The sequence below is a fragment of the Pongo abelii genome, chromosome 3 (genome assembly GCF_028885655.2).
Source record: "Pongo abelii isolate AG06213 chromosome 3, NHGRI_mPonAbe1-v2.0_pri, whole genome shotgun sequence".
Taxonomy (NCBI): domain Eukaryota; kingdom Metazoa; phylum Chordata; class Mammalia; order Primates; family Hominidae; genus Pongo; species Pongo abelii.
In genome coordinates, this window is record NC_071988.2 from 52,780,654 (window position 1) to 52,803,062 (window position 22,409).

The 22,409-nt window shown below is 35.2% G+C and overlaps 1 protein-coding gene across 2 annotated transcripts in view; it reads left to right on the forward strand.

Moving 5' to 3' along the window:
* Positions 1-22,409, forward strand: part of TECRL (trans-2,3-enoyl-CoA reductase like) — a 137,489-nt gene that overhangs the window by 22,681 nt on the left and 92,399 nt on the right. For both annotated transcript variants that reach the window (NM_001133988.1, XM_024245654.2), the window contains 1 exon segment: positions 13,002-13,053. In NM_001133988.1, the coding sequence (NP_001127460.1) occupies positions 13,002-13,053 (52 nt within the window).

Below are 22,409 nucleotides of genomic sequence, written 5' to 3' on the forward strand. Positions count from 1 at the left end.
TTGTGCACATGTACCATAAAACCTAAAGTATAATAATAATAATAATAAAAGAAAAAAAAAAAAAAGAACAAAAAAAAAAAAAAAAAAAAAAAAAAAAAGAAAAGTAAATCACAAACCAAAATCCCTCAAAAATATAGATGTAACAATTCTCAACAAAATATTAGCATATGAATTTAACACTGTATAAACAGAAGTATCCTTTGCAACCAAGTGGGGTTTATCCTACTTGTGCAAGCCTAGTCCAACATTTAAAAAGCAATTAATGTGGTTCATCACATCACCAGGATAAAGTAAAGAAAATCACACAATTTTATCAATAGATACAGAGAAATCATTTGACAAAATCCAACACTCATCCATAATAAAAGTCTCAATAAAGTAGGAATAGAGGGGGAACTTCTTCAACTTAATCAATAATATCTCCAAAAGACCTACAGGTCACATCATTTTTAATGGTGAAAAATCCAAAACTTTCCCAGCAAGATCAGAAAGAAGGAAAGGATGTTTAGTCTCACCACTGCTGTGTGGCATCTTACTGGAAGTTCTAGCTAATGTGAAAAAAAGGAAATAAAGAGTTTACAGATTGGCAAGGAAAAATTAAAAGCCTTTGCAGATGGCATGTTTGTCTGTGTAGAATATATGAAATAATTGGCCCGGAAAAACCCAAGCAAACAAAGAGTAAAACAAAACAAAAAGAACCCTTGGAATTATGATGGATTTGCAGCAAGGTTTCAGGATACAAGGTTAATATATGAAAGTCAATAACATTACTATATTGTATATCCTAGTAATGAATAAGCAATTCAAAATTTTATATAAAATAATCATGTGTAATTGTTATTTATGCATAATTATTCACATTATTTATATTTATTTATTTGTAGTTATATAATTTACATTACTAATTAAAATTAAAACACTTAGGTATAAATCTAACAAAACATTTACATAACCAATATGAGGAAAATTAAAATACTCTGGATGTGAAAGAAACTAAAGAACTAAATACATGGAGAGATACTTTATGTTTGTGGATAGGAAGATTCAGTATTTTCGAGAGTCAATTCCTTCCAAATAGATGTACAGATGTAATGCAATCCCAACTAAAATCCCAGCAAGTTATTTTGTGCGTATTAGCAAACTGTTTCTAAAGTACATATGAAGAGGCAAAAGATCCAGCCTAGCTAAAACAATATTGACAAACAAGAACCAGGTTGAAGAATTGACATTACCTTACTTCAAGGATCCCTCTATAGCTACAGTAAGCAAGACAATGTGATATTAGTGAAAGAAAAAACAAATGTATCAATGATATAGAATTGAAAACCCACAAATAAAGCTATCTAAATACAGTCAACTGATATTTGACAAAGGAACAAAGGCAACATAATATAGAAAATATAGTCTTCTCATCAAATAGTGCTGGAGCAACTAGACATCCACATGCAAAAAAAAAAAAAGGATTTAAACACATCTTACACATTTCATATAAATTAACTCAAAGTGAAGATCAGACCTGAATGTAAAACTAAAACTATAAACTATACTAAAACTATAAACAAAACTATAAAACTCTTATGGTATAACAATAAAATCTTCATGACCTTGGATTTGGCAAAGATCTTTTAGAGATGATGCCAAAGGCATCATCTATGAAAAAAAATTAATAAGATGGAATTCATTAAAATTAAAATTTCTACTATGTGAAAATAAGTACCAAATCAGTGCCAAGAAAATAAAAAGACAAGAGACAAACTGGAAAAAAATATTTGCAAAAATCATATCTGATAAAAGACATATATATATAAAATATGCAAAGAACTCTTAAAATTTATCATACTTGTATAAGAGTAGTCCAACATTTAAAAAATAATTAATGTGGTTCAACGCATCACCAGGATAAAGTAAAACAAATCACATAGTTTTATCACTAGATACAGAAAAATTAAAAACCAAACAACCCTTTTACAAAATGGGCCAAAGAACTTAACAGACACTTCACTAGAAAAGATATACAAATGGCAGATAAAGATACAAAAAGATACTCTACATTATATGTCATCAGGAAAATGATAATGAAAATGATAATGAGATATTACTGTGAACCTTCTAGAAAAATCAAAATCCAGAACACTGATATCATATGCTGGGAAGATGTGGAACAACAGGAACTCTCATTCATTGCTTTTAGGAATGCAAAATGGTAAAGCCATTTGGAAGGCAATTTGATGGTTTCTCATGAAGCTAAATATATTCTTACCATACAGTACAGCAGTCATGCTCCTTGGTGTCTAATCAAATGAGTTGAAAACTTATGTCCACACATAAATCTGCATAAAGATGTTTATGGCAGCTGCATCCACAATTGCCAATACTTGCAAACAACCAAGATGTCTTTCAGTAGGTGAATGGATAAACTGTTACACAGAGACAGTGGAATGTTATTTAGCACTAAAGATAAATAAGCTATTAACCCATGAAAAGACATTGAGGGAATTTAAATGTGCATTATTAAGTGAAAAAATGCAATCTGAAAAGGCTGCATACTATGATTTCAACCATATGACTTTCTGGAAAGGCAAAACAATGATGACAGCTAAAAGATTAGTGGTTGCCAGTGGGGATAGGGTGTGAAGCACAGAGGATTTTTAGTGCAGTGAAAACATTGTGAATAATACTATAATGGTAGATATATGTCATTATAAATTTGTCCAAACTTATAGAATGCACAACACCATGAGTGAACCCCATTGTAAACTGTGGACTTTGGGGATTATGATGTGTCATTGTAGATATATCAGTTGTAATAAATGTACCATACTGGTGAGAGATGTTGATAATAGGGGATGCTATGCATGTGTAAAGGCAAAGAGTACCTTGGAAATCTCTGTTCCTTCTCTTCAACATTGCTGTGAACCTAAAACTGCTCTAAAATAAAGCCTATTATAAAATAATGCAAAACAAAACAAATTGATTTTAATAATTTATGCCTGAGTAACAGGCTTCCATTTTGGCTTGAAATAGTAATTCTTAATTAAATATAAACCGTGAAAAACAGCATAAGTATTAATATCTGTCATAAATATAGAGCTTAAAAGACAATGAAGGATAAATCCTCTAATAAGCAAAAGAAAAATTACACAGGAAAAACTACATATCCAAAAATCACTTCCCATACTTTGTCCGCTATGCTTACATGTATATATGCATACAGCTGACTCATGAACACCATTGGTTTGAAATGCATGGGTCCACCTATAAATGGATTTTCTTCCACCTCTACCATCCCTGAGACAACAACTAAACCCTCATCTTCCTTCTCCTCCTCAGCCTACTTAGCATGAAGATGATGAGGATAAAGACCTTCATGATTACCCATTTCCACTTAATGAACAGTAAATATAATTTTTCTTCCTTATAATTTTCTTAATAATATTGTCTTTACTTACTTTGAGAATACCATATATAATACATATTATATTATATGCATTATAATATTTAATAATGCTATAATTATATAGATGTAGTATGTGTTAATTGATTCTATGTTATTGGTAAGGCTTCCAGTCAACAGTAAGCTATTAGTAATCAAGTTTTTGGGGAATCAAAAGTTATATGTGGGCTTCAGGATGGCTGACTAGAGGCACCTGACATTTGCTTCCTACACAAGGAAGGATTGAATCCCAAAGCAGATAGATGATCACAGGTTGAATAGGAGAGAATATTGAAATTGAGCAGGAAAGTGGCATGAAAGCTCTGACTCATGAAAGGTGAAGAAAGTAAAGCAAGAAGCTCAGCCAAGTGTGGGGAAAAGGTAAGCAAGAGATTCCCAATGGCCCACATTTTCACCATGGACTCCTCTAATCCTAGCCCTGGGATAGACCCTCAGCCCTCATGGGCTCCAAGACTGGTATAAGGAGCTGCCTGGAGTCCACACGATGACATTATTCCAGAGAGGGAGTTCACATTGGGTTCCACACATCTCTTAAGACTCAAATTAGCTGCTGCACTGCTCCATTTTGAGAGCTCAGTCCCCAATAAATTATATCCTGCCTTGGGGACCAACAACCCCTGCATCTCCACATTCCTAGAGCCCCACTGACATCCCCTCATATCCACCTAGAAAGCTATGGCAACATGGCACCAGATGGACATAGCAGCTCGGATGGTTCTTCTGCACCCAGCCTATGCAGTATCCTGTGTCCCAGGAAACAGGAGGGTGGTGTAGTGCATGAGGGAGGCTTCTGCCAGGACAAAGAGAGTTAAAGTACACACTCCCACAAGCCTGAGAGCTGCCTGTTTGCAGCCACTGCAACATTGCACCATTGACCTCCCTAGCAACAGGCTGCTCCAAACCTGCATGCTCCAGGGTGTCTGGGGGACTGGCCAAATTTCACACTATCCTGGAGCCTGAAGACAGGCCTGGCTCACACACCAATACTACACCACAAGTGGCCAAACATGCTGTTCAGGAGCTTAAGGATCAATCCACCTGACCCGCCATAGCTAGTAAGCATGTGAACCATCAGGGGCCTGAGTACTGGCCCACCTGGTCACCAGAGCCACCAGCCTCTATGAGGATTGTGCAGGAACTAGAGGATTGACCCACCCATCTGTCTGTCCCTGGTACCCACATACACCATCAGGAAAACCTGACAGCAGGTCCACCCCACTCACAGCCATTAACTGTGTGCATCATCCATGGGCCTGGGAACTGGTCTGCACTGCCCGCCACTACCACTGCTGGATGTGAGCACACTGTTTGGAGGCTTGTTTCACCCACCATAGCCTATGCCTGCAGATAACGTTGGGGAGAACTGAGGACAGGCCCACCCAACCTGGGACCACCTTTTCCAGTGTCTGTGCACATTATCCAGAGGGCTGAAGCCACAAGAACTCATGCATAACTTCCAGGAGCCTGGGGACTGGCCTATTCATGCTGTCAGGGCCCTATACAATGTCCAGGGGTATGGAGATAAACCAGCCACAACCTGTGTCCATGCACACCATCAGGGGGCCTGAGAACAGGTCCATACAAACTGGCATGGCCTCTACCAATGCTTGTATGCATCATTTAAGGGTGTAAGGATTGACCCCTCCATCCACTACCACCAGTACCTATAAATGCATTCTAGGGGGCCTGAGAATGGGACCTTAGCCTACTGATGACTGCACACATTGTCTAGTGCTCTGAGGATTCACCTGTTCCGTATGTCACCACCAGTGCCTGCATGTGCCTCTTGAAAGCCTGAGGATGGCCCCTCCCAGCCTGCCACCACCACCGTTAACAGCACTCATTTGCATATGCCAACTTGGGGCCTCAGGACTGGCCCATTCATCCAGTTGCCACCACTGCTGACACCTGTGCATGCTACCAGAGGTCTTAAGGGTTGGCCCACAGACAGGACTAGCATGAACACCACAAAGCAAGAGGCCTGAGTACCCACCTGCCTACCCAGCTGAATACTGTCACTGTAAGCACATGAGAAGCCATCAAGAGGCCCAAGAATCATCCCACCTGGAATACACCACCTGGGTGCCTGCATACACCACCTGGGCACCCAATGACTGGCACACATAGCCTGCTGCTGACACCACTGATGTCTAAGGATTACCCACCTGATGTTTTAATTTCCAGTAAAGCCTCATCACAGCCTTTACCTACAAGTGCAGCCTAAGCCTCTGAATACCACACAGACAATACTGATGCTGATTACAGCATAAATCATACAGAGACTGCAATACTGCACCCACCAAGAATCAAAGGCAAAGTGCCCTGACCAACGAACACTATAGGGACATCTACAGGAAATTTCTTTTTTCCATGAAAGCCAATCCATAAAATTAGGAGGAGCAACTGTTAATCAGATCTGCAGATATCAGCATATTGAAGCAAGAAACATGATAAAACAAGAAATCATGACAAGAAATGTAATAATTCTCTGGCAACAGATCTCAATGAAAAGAAATCTATGAAATCCCTAAAAATAAATTCAAAATAATATTAAAGAAGCTTAGTGAGATATAAAAATACAAATAAGTCAGAAAAACATTTGTGATCTGAATGAGAAATTTAACAAAAAGATATAATAAAAAAGATTTAAACCATACTTCAGAAACTGAAGAACTCAATTAATTAAAAATACAATGGAGAGCGTCCACAATAGACTAGATCAAGCAGAAGAAAGAATTTTTAAACTTGAAGGCATGTCTTTTGAAATAACCCAGACAGGCAAAAAGAAAATAATAAAGAAGAATGAAGAGAGCCTGCCTGACATATGGGGCATCATAAAGCAATCAAATATTCAAAGTTTGAGTGTTCCAGAAGGGAGACAGAAAAACACATAGAAACTCCACCTAATGAAATAATAGCTGAAATTTCCCATCTTGCAAGATATAGACATCCAGATACAGGAGCTTAAAGATGCCTAAATATATCCAACCAAAAAGATATTATTTAAGACATGTTGTAATCACTCTGTCAAAAATCAAAGACAAAGAGAGAATACTAAAAAAACAGCAAGAGAAAAGCATCAAGTTACATATAAAGGAATCTTCATCAAACAAACAGCTAAGTTCTCAGCAGAAACCATTAAGGACAGGAGAGAATAGGATAACGTATTAAAAGTACTGACAATCAAGAATACCATATGTAGCAAAGTCATCCTCCAAAAATCAAGGACAAATAAGGTATTTCCCATACCTCAACATAAAGGGCATATATGACAAACCTTCAGCTAACATCATTCTGAATGGGGAAAAAAATGAGAGCCTTTTATCTAAGAACTGGAACAAGACAAGGATAACCACTCTTATTCAACATAGTACAGGAAATCCTATTCAGAGCAATCAGGAAAGAAAAAGGGGGAAAAAAAAAGGGCATCCAAATTGGAAAAGTGGAAGTTAAGTTGTCCTTTGTAGATGGCATAATCTTATATAGGTAATAACATAAAAACACCACCAAAAATATTTTAGAACTGATAAATAAATTCAGTAAACTTTCAGAATACAAAATCAACTATGAAAATCAGTAGCATTTTTATACACCAATGAGAAACTGGCTGAAAACTAAATCAATAATTTTATCTCATTTACAATAGGTACCAAAAAAATTTGAATAAATTTAACCCGGAAGGGGAAGGAACTTTGCAAGGAAAACTGCAAAACTTTGATAAAAGAAACTGAAGAGGACACAAACAAATGGAAAGACATCTGATGCTAATGGATTAGAAGAATTAATATTGTTAAAATGTCTACACCACCCCACCCAAAGCAATCTACAAATTGAATACATTCCTTATCAAAACACCAATGACATTCTTTACAAAATAGAAAAACAATCATAAAATTTATATGGAACCACAAAAGACCTTGTATAGACAAAGCAATATTGAGCAAAAAGAACAAAGCTGGAGGCATCACACTTCCTGACTTAAAATATACTTCAAAGCTATAGTAACCAAAACAGCATTGCATTTGTACAAGAATAGACAGACCTATGGAACAGAGAACCCAGATATAAATCCTTGCATTTGTAGTCAACTGATTGTCTTCAAAGATGCCAACAATATAATTGAAGAAAAGACAACTTCTTTAATAAATGGTGCTAAAAATACTGGATATCTATATGCAGAAGAATGTAATTAGACCCCATCTTTTATTAAACACTAAAACTCAACTGAAAGTTGATTGGAAACTTAAATGCTGAGACCCCAAACCATAAACTACTAAAAGAAAACATAGGAGAAATGATTCAGGACATTAGGCAAAAAATTCATAACTAAGACCTCAAAAGTATAGGTAGCAAAAACAAAAATACACAAATCGGAACATATTAAAATAATAAACTTCTGCATAACAAAGGAAATAACAGAGTGAAGAGGCAAAAGAATGGAAGAAAATATTTGCACACTATTCCTCTGACGAGGGACTAATATTCAGAACTAAATAAGGAACTAAAATACCTCAATTTCCAGAAGCATAAAAACAAGCAAACAAATGATTCCATGGAAAATTGGGCAAAGAATCTGAGTAGATATTTCTCTAAAGAAGACATACAAATGGCCAACAGATGTATAACAAAGTGGTCAACATCACTAACATCAGGGAAATACAAATCAAAGCTACAATTAGATATTATCTTATCCCGGTGTGAATGGCTATTATGGAAAGACAAAGACGAAACAAATGCTGGTGAGGATGTAGATCAAAGGAAATTCTAATAAACTATCAGTGGAAATGAAATTAGTACAGACATTATGGAAAACAGTACAGAGTGTCTCAGAAAACAAAAATAGAATTTTTATAAATTCCAGACTTCCACCCTGGGTATTTATCCAGTGGAAAACAAATCAGTATATCAAAGGGATACCTGCATCCTCATGATTATTGCAACACTATTCACAATAACCAAGCTATAGAATCAACTGTTATTTGCAGCAACATAGATGGAACTGAGGTCATTATATTAACTGAAAAAAAGCCAGGCATGGAAAGACAAATATTGCATGTTCTCATTCATGTGTGGGGGTTTAAAAAGAAGTTTAACACTTTAAAAAGTTTATCTCATGAAGGTACAGAGTATAATATTTACCAGAGGCTGGGAACGACAGAGAAGGGAAGAGGGGTTAGTTAATGGGTAGAAACATACAGTTAGATAACAGAAGTAGCTTCTACTGTTTGATAGCATAGTAGGGTGACTATAAATAACAATTAACATATATTGTATATTTCAAAATAGCTAGAAGAGAGGATTTAAAATGCTTCCAACACAAATAAATGGTAAGTGTTTAAGGTGATGGATATTCTAAATACTGTTTTGATCATTTCACATTTTATGTACATATCAATATAGCACATGCACTCCATAAATATGTGTAATTATTAGATATCAATAAAAATTGTTTTAAAATATGACTATATGGTGGGTTGGCACCTTTGCATCGTTCAAGGGTCAACTGTGTGTGTGTGTGTGTGTGTGTGTGTGTGTGTGTGTGTGTGTGTCTGCAAAAATAAAAGACCAGTAATGTTTTAGGCTGTACTTCTAAATAAAATTTACACATAATTTCCTAGAAATAAAAATTTTCATGTAAAAGAGCATTATTCAGATAAACTTTATTTGGTAAATACTTTGACAAAATCAATTTATGTGTTAATTTTTACATTAATTTTCAATAGAAAAGGCATAATTGATATTAACCAAATTGTTATTGCAATATAAAAAGAAACATTTTGTATGATACAGAAACAGGATATGTGTGTATGCATACATATATATACACACACATATAGTTTTACTTAACAAACTAATTTTAAATGATTTAGTTTATAAATAAATAAAATCGACACAATATAAAACATTTCAATTTCTTAGATAAGTAAAATTCAGTTAAATTTAAAAGGCGAAAGATTTATATGATCTGAAGAGAAATCATAGTATAATTCAGTTAAATTTAAACATTTAAACCTTGTTAAAACTCATATTTCTTGAGATTCACTATATGCTGTCAATTTTATTCATAGTAAAAATTCTTGCTATTCTACAAAATACTGAACACATTTTGATAGTATAAAAATTATTTTCTGTAGATTACGTACTTATCTGAGCAATCTGAAGGTTACTCATTAGGAAAATAACATTTGCTTACTGAGAAAATCCTTGTCCATTCTGAATAAAATATGCAAATATACATTCTATTTGCTAATCTACTATCTTCTTTATCTTTGTTTGTTTGTTTGAGACAGGGTCTCCCTCTGTCACCCAGGATCCAGCATAGTTGGGACTACAGACACACCCCCCATGCCCTGCTAATTTTTTTTTTCTTTTGGAATGATGCAATTTCCGCCATGTTGCCCAGGCTCGTCTTGAAGCCCCGGGCTCAAGAGATCCTTCTGCCTTCGTTTCCAAAAGTGTTTATTCTACAAGCCTGAGCCACCAAGTCTGGCCTAAAATCTTCTAATGGAAATTCTCAGAGCTATTTTTTTCCGTTTTCCTGAATTAATCAAGCTAAACGTGATTCTTTCAGCAATTTTCTTCCTTGTGTCTTGAAAAACAGCTCTGTTTATGTAGGAAACCTGCATTGGGCATTTTGTATTTCACTATGTATCTGTGTCTGCATTTTCACACCACTATATCTAATTATTTATATCAGTTCATCTTTTACTTTGGTTTTATTTCTGTGCTTTTAGACAAGTTCTTTGTTTTAATAAACTTTACTGACAAATTTAGGTTTTTATACTACAAAAACCCCATCAAATGAATGTCAAGTGGTTGCTGTTTTTTCTTATAATTTAATTTTTATTGCTCTAATCAGGATGAGCAGTATTTTGGAGACATCTGTCCATCTTAAGAATTTACTGTGAAAGTGGCTAAAATACGGTTTTAAAAAGAAGCAATATTACAAAAAAAAGGTTTCTGTGAAAAACTGTAGTAAATGCATATTGGGCAAATTCAAACAAATTCCAGATTAAATGCTTGAATGAAAAAGCCTTTTTGTTTTCATCAACTTAAATGTAGGGTGAAGTAGTAACTCAAATTTTAACTACAATCAGTTAAAATTTAGAAGTAAATTTTTGGTTTAACTAACATCATTTGCCTTGCCTACTCACTATTTTAAGATTCGTTTTCTTTTAAGAGGAAGAAACATTAATGAAGGGAATATTAAGGTTTCAAATGTAGGGTTTCAAGTAACTCCCAGCTGTATAATTATGGAAATGAATAAATTATCACGATGATAGTTTATTCTTTTTAAGATGTTGTAAAACTGACTAAGAAGTGGAAGTTATGATAACTAAACTCCCTGACGAAGCCACTGAGACATCAATTTAGTCATCAGAAGCTCTTATATGCTCAGTTAATTATTATATTTTCCTCTCTTTGTGCTTTCAGTACAACTAAAGGACTGAAAAGAGCAGATCAAGCACAATCCTGTGGCTAATTGAATATATGTCTGAATCATTTAGTAGTTAATTTCTTTCTGATTTATTTTGTCCAAAATTACTGCAGAAAGGGCAGTTCTCAAGGATTTATTCAAAATCAGCACTTCTCTAACATGTGAAAGTCAAATGAAAATTTTTAAAAATGTTAAGAGCGTATATACATCCCTATTCCATATGAAGGTTTCTTTCAGGAAAACAATGTTAGTTTTGAAAATAAGCAAATTCAAAGAAAAATGCATATATCAAATTAGACGGTTGTCTATTGCCTTATTCTGATGTGGAGAATGGCATACAGCTTTTGCATATCAGATTAAGAAACTTTGATCTTACTCTGTTTTTACATGTTTGCACTCACAGCTTTATTTTTGACTTCTACAAAAGTTAATTAGAACTTATGCTCTGTGGTGTACTACATGATGAAACAAAACAAAACTAACACTAGGTCATTATCCTCAGCTCCGTATAGATTAAACAACCAATGCATAATACAAGATAATGTGCCCTCATAAAGTGCTAGAGGAACACATGTCAAACTCAAATTGAGGGATTATTGATTATGAACATTATTTTTTGTTTAAAATTACATGGCCCTTGATATGACTAATGGACAAATATTTGTTACTCTAGGGAATATCATATGGCCTTTACTCCACTCTGTCAGAGAAAGCAACATATAAAGGTGCTGAATGAATAAGAAACATTGAGATAAAACAATGGACACTGTTAAAACAATATTTTAAAAATTAAATTTAAATATTAAAGGTTAATAACAAAATTAAAATATATGCACAAGTATATAAATGTATGTTACTCTCTCTATAAACTGTTTTTAAATTTTTTTCTAACATCTTTCAGAGAAGAGCAATGCCATGAAATATTTATAATTTTATATACACAATGTTTTAGGATCATTTTACTATTAATAGCATAACACAAATTGGAATTCCTATTACTTTTTAGGGCTTAAATTTTATAACTGTCTTATTTAGTAAATCATATACACACAGGAAATCATAAAAAATTGTTCTGAACAGTATACTGAATGCTTAGTCACAATCCTGTCAAGTAGAAGGCGAAATATGTTAAAATAAATGTATTTGTTGTTATACTTTCAGTGTATAATAAAACATCAAATGTAATGTAACAATATTAAGAACTACATGGTTCTTATGGACTATTATGCACCAATATTTTATGCATTTTTTATTTAACCCTTTCAAAACAGCTATAAGGGGATTTTAGTGTAGCATAAATAAATGATGTAGACATGTGATTATAATAAATTTCACTAGTATCATATGCTTATTCAGGGAAAGGAAATATATTTTCTTGAATTATCATAAAAATTTCTTTTGAGACAAATTCAGAAAGAAAAAAGTATTGTGATGGCTTGAAGTGTTTGTATGGAACTTTAGTTCTCAATAATTTTTAAATTTAGATGAATAAAAATATTTTATTCATTTTTTAATTTATAGAGTTTTTTTAGTAATTTAGTACCAAATATTTTGTCAAATTACTATGTACTTAAGGAATCCAAAAAATATATCTCACATGCATTTTAATGGACCTTTAGTGCTTTTATTTGGGGATTTAAATAATGTCAGTAGGGGGCTTAAGGTGACTTTTGTCTCATAATATTCTGAGGTAAACATTTCTCTCATTTGTCCATATAAATTAACTTCACATCCTCGGGTACTATTGCTATACATTCTTTTTACATTCCTGTGCATTAAGACATATTTTTAATTGATAGTTTTATGAGATGTGGAAAAATACATTGACTATTTTGGACAAAGAAAATTCAAAAATATATCTTAGGGATACAAATTTGATTGAATCAATGTAATCAAGCTATTACTGTTGTATACAAAATTTTTTAAAAAATTATATTGTTACTGATTGCAACATTTCAAGTTTGTCTAAATAGTAATCACTAAAAAGATAAATGAAGCAAAAATTCTTATTGTGTAAGAATTTTATGATATATTTAAATTTTTTTTCTTAAATGTATAGAAAACAAATTAACAGTTTTAAAAATAACTCTATTTTCTTTTCCTTTTCAGGTGACACAATCATCTACTATTCATGATGTTAAGCAAAAGTTTCACAAAGCATGTAAGTTTTATATATTATTTAGAATTTACATCACAATGTTTTATTTTCAAATAGGTTTAAATTTTTCTATAAGTGCAATATATGATAGAGTGCATGAAAACCATAGTTTTACAAGGAGCTCAGAAACAATAGTTTGCTTAACATTTCTTTGGCATAAATATTCTAGCATTTAACTCTAATTGATCCTTTAATCTCCAGCATTTCCAATTTTTTTCACAAAGTTGTTTTTAATTTATATTTAAACTTAATTTTATTATAACAGGAAACTTTCTATATGTTAAATACATTAATTGATACAAGCATTTATTTATATTTAAGCAAAATATTAGGCAAATTTTTACTTCATGTATTTATACTGGCCAAGTATCAATCACATAGAAATCCTTCACACTATTCATCTAAATTATAGTGTTTAATTTTATTAATAGATAAATTTACCTCATGAACTAATCTCTTATTTACTTAAAAATATTTATATTTGATGTATTTCAATTATATTTTTATTTTTATACCTTCTCGATAAAGTTTACCCCAAATGTTAAACATAAAAATGTCTACAATTACTGGCAAATATTGTTTTTACAAACTTTATTTCTGGAGCAGTTTTTGTTTCATAGAAAAAAATTAAGTAGAAAGTACAGAAATTTCCCATACAACAATGTCCCCACACATGCGTGGCCTCCCGCATTATAAATATCCTTCAACAGACTGGCACATTTGTTGTAATTAATGAGTACATTGGCAGACCATAGTAGTCAAAATTCTATCGTTTAAAGTTCTGAAACTGACCCAATAGTCCCATAGACAGTTATTTCTGTATAAATAATGAAATTAACCCTTCTGTTCTTAAAGCTTTATACTTTTATTTTATCTGAGTTCCTTCCTCAGGAAAGGGTCCCTTAGCCCTCTCAAAAAGTATCAAAGAACTAAAACTCACCAGACCACCACATCCAGACAATGAGATGCTGGACCCCTCATTCATCATAACTGTGTCCTTTCCCCTCCATAGCTCCTGTTTTCTTACACAGTTACATTTCCTCCCTATTATATAAACCCCTGGTTTTAGTCAGTCAGGGAGACAGATTTGAGACAGCTCCTATCTCTTCGACTGCAGCACCCAATTAAAGCCTTCTTCTTTGCCAACACTTGTGAGAGGTAACAGTGTGCTGTTGTGTCCAGAATTGGTGGGTTCTTGGTCTCACTGACTTCAAGAATGAAGCTACGGACCCTCGTGGTGTTACAGCTCTTAAGGTGGCGCGTCTGCAGTTTGTTTCTTCTGATGTTCGGATGTGTTCGGAGTTTCTTCCTTCTGGTGGGTTCGTAGTCTCGCTGGCTCAGGAGTGAAGCTGCAGACCTTTGCGGTGAGCGTTACAGCTCTTAAGGCAGTGCGTCTGGAGTTGTTCGTTCCTCCTGGTGGGCTCGTGGTCTTGCTGGGTTCAGGAGTGAAGCTGCAGATCTTCGCGGTGAGTGTTACAGCTCATAAAAGCAGCGTGGATCCAAAGAGTGAACAGTAGCAAGATTTATTTCAAAGAGCGAAAGAACAAAGCTTCCACAGTGTGGAAGGGGACCCCAGCGGGTTGCCAATGCTGTCTCGGGCAGCCTGCTTTTATTCTCTTATCTGGCCCCACCCACATCCTGCTGATTGGTAGAGCTGAGTGGCCTGATTTGACAGGGTGCTGATTGGTGCGTTTATAATCCCTGAGCTAGATGCAAAGGTTCTCCATGTCCCCATCAGATTAGCTAGATACAGAGTTTTGACACACAGGTTCTCCAAGGCCCACCAGAGCAGCTAGATACAGAGTATCGATTGGTGCACTCACAAACCTTGAGCTAAACACAGGGTGCTGATTGGTGTGTTTACGAACCTTGAGCTAGATACAGAGTGCTGACTGGTGTGTTTACAATCCCTGAGCTAGACATAAAGGTTCTCCAAGGCCCCACCAGAGCAGCTAGATACAGAGTGTGGATTGGTGCACTCACAGACCTTGAGCTAAATACAGAGTGCCGATTGGTGTGTTTACAATCCCTGAGCTAGACATAAAGGTTCTCCAAGGCCCCACCAGGGCAGCTAGATACAGAGTGTCAATTGGTGCACTCACAAATCTTGAGCTAAACACAGGGTGCTGATTGGTGTGTTTACAATCCCTGAGCTACATATAAAGACTCTCCACGTCCTCCTCACCAGACTCAGGAGCCCAGCTGACTTCACCTAGTGGATCCCGCACTGGGGCTGCAGGTGGAGCTGCCTGCCAGTCCCGCACCGTGTGCTGGCACTCCTCAGCCCTTGGGTGGTCGATGGGATCGGGCGCCATGGAACAGGGGGCGGCGCTCGTCGGGGAGGCTCGGGCTGCACAGGAACCCACGGAGGCGGGGGAAGGCTCAGGCATGGCGGGCTGTGGTCCCGAGGCCTGCCCGGCGGGAAAGCCGCTAAGGCCCAGCGAGAAATCGAGCGCAGCGCCGGTGGGCTGGCACTGCTGGGGGACCCAGTATACCCTCCACAGCCGCTGGCCCGGGTGCTAAGTCCCTCATTGCCCGGGCCAGCAGGGCCGGCCGGCTGCTCCAAGTGCGGGGCCCGCCAAGCTCACGCCCACCCGGAACTCCAGCTGGCCCGCAAGCGCTGCACACAACCCCGGTTCCTGCTCGCGCCTCTCCCTCCACACCTCTCTGCAAGCTGAGGGAGTGAGCTCCGGCCTTGGCCAGCCCAGAAAGGGGCTCCCACAGTGCAGCGGTGGGCCGAAGGCCTCCTCAAGTGCCGCCAAAATGGAAGCCCAGGCAGAGGAGGCGCCAAGAGCAAGCGAGGGCTGTGAGGACTGCCAGCACGGTGTCACCTCTCACTGTCAGCCCTTGCAGCTCTTGCTCACTCTCGGAACCTCCTCTACCTGGGCTCCCACTTTGGCAGCACTTGAGGAGCTCTTCAGCCCACCGCTGCACTGTGGGAGTCCCTTTCTGGACTGGCCAAGGCCGGAGCTGGCTCCCTCAGCTTGTAGGGAGGTGTGGAGGGAGAGGCTCGAGTGGGAACCGGGGCTGCGCGTGGTGCTTGAGGGCCAGCTGGAGTTCCTGGTGGGCATGCGCTTGGCGGGCAGGCACTCAGAGCAGCCAACCGACCCTGCCGGCCCCGGGTAATGAGGGGCTTAGCACCCGGGCCAGCGGCTGTGGAGGGTGTACTGGGTCCCCCAGCAGTGCCAGCCCACAGGCGCTGTGCTGGATTTCTTGCCGGGCCTTAGCTGCCTCCCCACAGGGCAGGGCTCAGGACCTGCAGCCCGCCATGCTTGAGCCTCCCCCACTCCGTGGGCTCCTGTGCCGCCAGAGCCTCCCTGACCAGCGCCACCCCCTGCTCCACGGCACCCAGTCCCATCAACCACCCAAGGGCTGAGGAGTACCGGTGCACGTCGCAGGACTGGCAGGCAGCTCCACCTGCAGCCCCGGTGTGGGATCCACTGGGTGAAGCCAGTGGGGCTCCTGAGTCTGGTGGAGACTTGCAGAACCTTTATGTCTAAGGGATTGTAAATGCACCAATCAGCACCCTGTGTCTAGCTCAGGGTTTGTGAATGCACCAGTTGACACTCTGTATCTAGCTACTCTGGTGGGGACTTGGAGAACCTTTGTGTCTAGCTCAGGGATTGTAAATACACCAATCAGTGCCCTGTCAATACAGACCGCTGGGCTCTCTGTAAAATGGACCAATCAGCAGGATGTGTGTGGGGCCAGATAAGAGAATAAAAGCAGGCTGCCCGATCCAGTAGTGGCAACCCGCTGGGGTCTCCTTCCACACTGTGGAAGCTTTGTTCTTTTGCTCTTTGCAATAAATCTTGCTGCTGCTCACTCTTTGGGTCCACACTGCCTTTATGAGCTGTAACACTCACGGTGAAGGTCAGCAGCTTCACTCCTAAAGCCAACGAGACCACGAACCCCACCGGAAGGAAGAAACAACGAACACATCAGAACATCAGAAGGAACAAACTCTGGACACGCCGCCTTTAAGAATTGCAACACTTACCGCGAGGGTCCGCGGCTTCATTCTTCAAATCAGTAAGACCAAGAACCCACCAATTCCAGACACACTTGTAGTCTCAGTTACTGGCTTTCTGTGCTATCAGCACCTAGACTGAATCCCTGGAATTCTGCTAACTGTTCACTGTTGGTGTTGTATATTCTATGAGTTTTGGTAGGGAACAGTTTTAATATTTTAGATTTAGTTGAGCAGTGTTTATTTTTTGAAAATAATCACGAAACTCACAATTTAATCCCTTAAACTAATTATATTTCACAGTAAATGAGTAGAGCTCTTATATTACTTTATTTTAGGACAAACACAGAATAACTACTGAGTACTTTCTGTACATATGGCATTATGCTAAATATAAAGACTAATTCAGTAAAGGTAGAAAATGTGCCATAAATTGTCAAAAAGTAGTCTTATGTGGAAGACAATATAATCATTTAAAGAATATATAAATAAATTGCAAATAGTGAATGTACCTAAAATTTGTAAAGATTTGAGTACAATCTATTTAAAATTTGTAATGAAACAGAAAGCCTATACAGGAAGGAATAGAATTGCTTGAAATATGCTTACTCAGTTTAAAATTCTTGAGGAAGGTGACATTTTTTATTTTGCTTTAAAGTCATACAGGAATTGGTTATGCTGAAAAGTGCCAGAAAAGCATTATAGTAAGGTACAAAGAACAAAACCAAAAAGAGAGAGATATATATATATATCTACTATATACTGTATATATATGGTATATATATAGTGTGTATATATAGTATATGTAGTGTATAGTTTATATAGTGTATATATAGTATATATAGTGTATATATATAGTATATATATAGTGGATTAAGTTTTTAACTATTGCATTATAGTTGTTAGCTGTAGTTTTATAACAGTATTTTCTAAATCATTGAGCTTTTTATCAACCTCATATTTTTATCTAATCACATAATCTATATGAGCCATGTTACTCTGATTATCTCTTATAAGTATTTTTGGTGTATTTCTATTTAAAATAAATTTATTTTAATAGATATTTCTATCTTAACATAAAACATGGATCTCATGAAGCTAGTAATTGAATTGCTACCTTTGTAATGACTTAGACCAATTCTATCTAATAAAGTGGCTCCAGTAAGTTTAGATTACAGTAGTAAGTAGGAAGACATTTGAAAATGACTTTTTAATATAAAGTAGAAAGGTGTAACAAGATGATTTTATGTAAAACAATAATAACAAAGTCTTATTTCTATTGTTGGAAAATGAGTACATGAATCAAAGTCGAATTTATGTGTAAAAGAATGTGCAGTCACCCTGACAAAAAAGTATTATTTTTATAATAATTTATGTCAACTAATAGACATAGCGATTACTTGAAATCTTAAACTTTTAAAGGAACGCATTTTGTGTTTGTGATTTAGAGCCTGCTTCTAATAATTAGGAAACTGAAGTTAAGCAGATTACAAAAAAATCCTAGAAATGTCCTGTTGCAAAAGTGGATAGCTGACAATATGACAATAGTATAATTAGTTTCAATAGCTCTATCAGGGCAAGAATTATTGATAGCTATTATTTTATTTTCCTTTGTAAGTACTAATCTTTAACAGCTTTACTTAAATTGTGACTTTTTTCCTTTTTCAAAATTATCTTTATTTTAATATTATTTCAATCATCTAAAATATAAAAATAATATTTCAGCATTTTCCCATATATCATAGTGCATTTCAAAATTTTATTGATCTTTAGGTTTTACAAATTGAAGACACACAAAAACACTTTCTGCTGCATTGCATTATATGAAGTATTTAAAATAATATATTCACCAATTTTTGAAAGACATTAAAAACATTGCTAATCCTGAAAAATCCGTAAACATATGGACATCAGTAAAAAGAACTTCTCTCTCAATGGCCTTAGGATCTTATCTTTTTAGCATATTTTACAACTAGATAACATTGGATACTTATTAAAGTACATAAATATATACCACAGAGATTAATCATATACCTACAAAGCCACATTTGTCAGGTTTTAAAAACTTTTTGACACCAAATTAATTTTTATGACATTTCTGACATTGTTTGTTTTCAGGCCCTGGAGTGGGAATTTAATCTTGGGAAGAAAAAAAAAAAATCTTATCAGAAGACATTATTTCCTGAAGGCAGAATTCTTGTTATTTGTCTTTTATCTCTATCTTTTGTTCTCGTTTCGATTAATCCTGATATTTTGTCTTCCTACGATTTCTCAGACTTATCAGCTTTACATTTTTCTTTGTTTTATTTTAGAACTTTTTTTACTGTAATATGTCTTTTCTATACAATGACAATCTTAATGTTCTCCCAAGGTTTATAATTTTTAAGTTCTGCTTTGTTATAAGAATAATCTCTTAGGTTACACTAGTAATGCCACAGCAATCAGACTGGTGAAGAAATAGAAAGAGAGAAAAAAAAACACTATTCATGAGTTAGCTGCTAAGGCAAGGAGACAGGAATGTTTTTCATGAAAAATAGAAGCATATAAAACTACAAATTGGATCTATGCATACACATACAAACAAATAATTTCACCCATTTCTTATGCTTTTCTCATTTAATGCAGCAGAAATGCATGAAATGTCACCAGCTGCAAATCCTCAATTAGTCTTTCTTTATCTTGATCTATTTGTTTCTTAACACTTGTAATTATTTTTGTTTTCATCTTCAAGTCTCTTCTAGAGAGCTTAAGAAATTTTCAGGCTAATGTCTCTTTATATCATGCTCTATTCATGTTCATCTGCTCACAAGTATTCCATAGAGGAATTGTACATTATTTTAAAAACCTAGCTGAAAAATAAAGAATTATTAGTCCCACTGACACTCTGACTAAAACTGTGTAAATATTTTTTAACATTTTTAAGAGATTTTAAAAACTTCTGTGTGTCTTTATTATTTATTCTAGCAGAGTAATACCACTCTATTTCTATTGTTACCCAATTCAACAAATAACCTACCTTTCTCTTGGGATAAAATATGACTTTATTAGAACATGTTTAAAAACAAAATCGTAACAAATTTCATTTAAAGACGTAATTGGTGGTTATTAGCTACTCATAAATTGGGCAGTATCTTATCTAGATAAGATGTAAGTAGAAAAGAGCTTCAATGAGTGTGACAGAACAGTTGATTTTATAAAGTGGCTAGCTGGAGCAGGAATAAGAAAAATGTTTCTGCCTGCAAAGAAAAGTGAAAAATTCCTATAGTCTAGGTTTCCATAGAAAAGTAGATGAATGCGATATTTTGCATTAATAAAATAAAATATATATTTATGTAAATACTTTGAAAAATTGATAAAGCGAAGGTCTACTTAACATGTTCTATAGGAACTGCAGCACGAATTATTGTAAGCCAGGAAATCTCTAACAGAGATTCGGAAATACCACTGTATGAACATGTATAAAGGTAGCATTTTGTATGAAAACAGTTTGTAAAATTATTTCTAATTATTTATTATTTAATGGTTTATTGTCATAATTATTTGGTTTGATTAAATGTAATTAATTGTAATTGTGATTGTTTTACAATTTAGTTATAATTTAATTAATTATAATGACAAGGTAATTGTATTTTATTATTGAATTGTATTTATAATTTACAATGTAAATTACAATATAATTAATGTAAAAGTAATTATGTATTATTATTACTGGGTTTGTAGTTAAAAGTGCTTTGTTTTCACAAGATAAGATGCCCTAAATGGCACTCCAAATAGCATATACAGTTTCTACAGAGAAACTAGCCATCCATCAGTTATAATGGATGACCACTTCTGTGATTATTCAATGTGGGTAAACACCATAATTACAATTAAAATCACAGGTTTGAAGTTGGGTGAAAAAAATAGTGTGCAAAAATATTGAATGAGGTTCAATCTTCATGCAGTAGCAAATCATGCCCTTTATTAAATATTTTCAAAATTATATTAAAACATATTTTCAAAGCTTATGTCAAAGCTCATACAAAATGTACAGTATGAACTATGTGATATTTTAGTTTAGATTAGCATATTATTAAGCACATGATTAATAGTTTTCTTTCTGGATAATTCATCATAAATATGGTGAATCCTTACTTGAGATAAAAGTTTTATTACATGTTTTGGCAATTTTTAAGTAGTAAATACTTTTTAGGGTTTCTAGATCACATTTCTTTCTATATTATCAAAATTGTTTAGGATGACTAAAGATTAAATAAAGGGAACCATCAGAAATAACACCCTTATGAAATTAGGATGATATTACATGAAATTTTTCTACTCACTGATTTTGTGTGGACTAGTAACATATTAGTCAAATTGATAAAAATTATTTACATTTAAGATAACTAGAGATAATAATGAAAAGGTAAAGATATGAAAGCAACTTTCTGCTTGTGAAATTTATCTTGTTATTGCTCTTCTTTCTTTTCTCAAATCTAAATGTCTCTGAGAAATTATTAGCCTCCTGTGCTTTTCAAATATTATCCCTCAGAAACATAACTCTCTTAGCTTTCACTGTCATTCTTTGCCTGGTGAAATCTGTTTTTTTTTTTGTTTTTGTTTTTGTTTTGTTTTTTTTTTTGGAGAATCTATTTCTAAAACCTACAAAGTTTATCTCCAAAAAATTGTCTCCTCATACTTAACATCCATATTTCTTCTTCAAATGAATTTCTATTTGTTAAATTTCTTATTTTCTTCCAATGTTATAGCATCATTAATTCTTGGTTTCTTGAGCATTTGAACAACCTTTAAAACATTTTTCTTTAAGTTTAAATTGTCTCTTATGCAAAGTATTCCTATACCTTTCTCCATGTTTGTTCACTTCTTTTTTATACCAGTAAGAATCATCTTTCTTTGTTTAAAAACCTCCACTTAATTATCAAGATATATATAAGCATTTGTGCTAAGAAAATTTGCCTCACTCCTTCAATCTGTATTCTCATTTTTTCTATATAATTAAAAAAGTATAGTTCATCACAAAGTGTAGCACTTGTTGTCAAATACAATGTCTTATAATATCACTACATGTCCTACTCTATTTTGCATTAACATTTATAATACTAATAATAAAAACAATTAAGTTTTTTCAAAATTTATTATGTGCCATGGACCTAAAATATTTCTATCGTAGCATAGTTTTAAAATAATTATGACAATACTATGATCATTTAGGTACAATTATAATTTTTATGTTTCAGATAAAAACCTTTAAAGAAATATTATATAACTTGCCCCAGGACACGCAGCTAATAAGTGACAAAGATGGAATTTAATCCCAGGCAGCATGACTCTGTACCCTGTACTATGACCACTAACCTCCATTCCCTCTATTTCCCTGAAAAAATCTCAT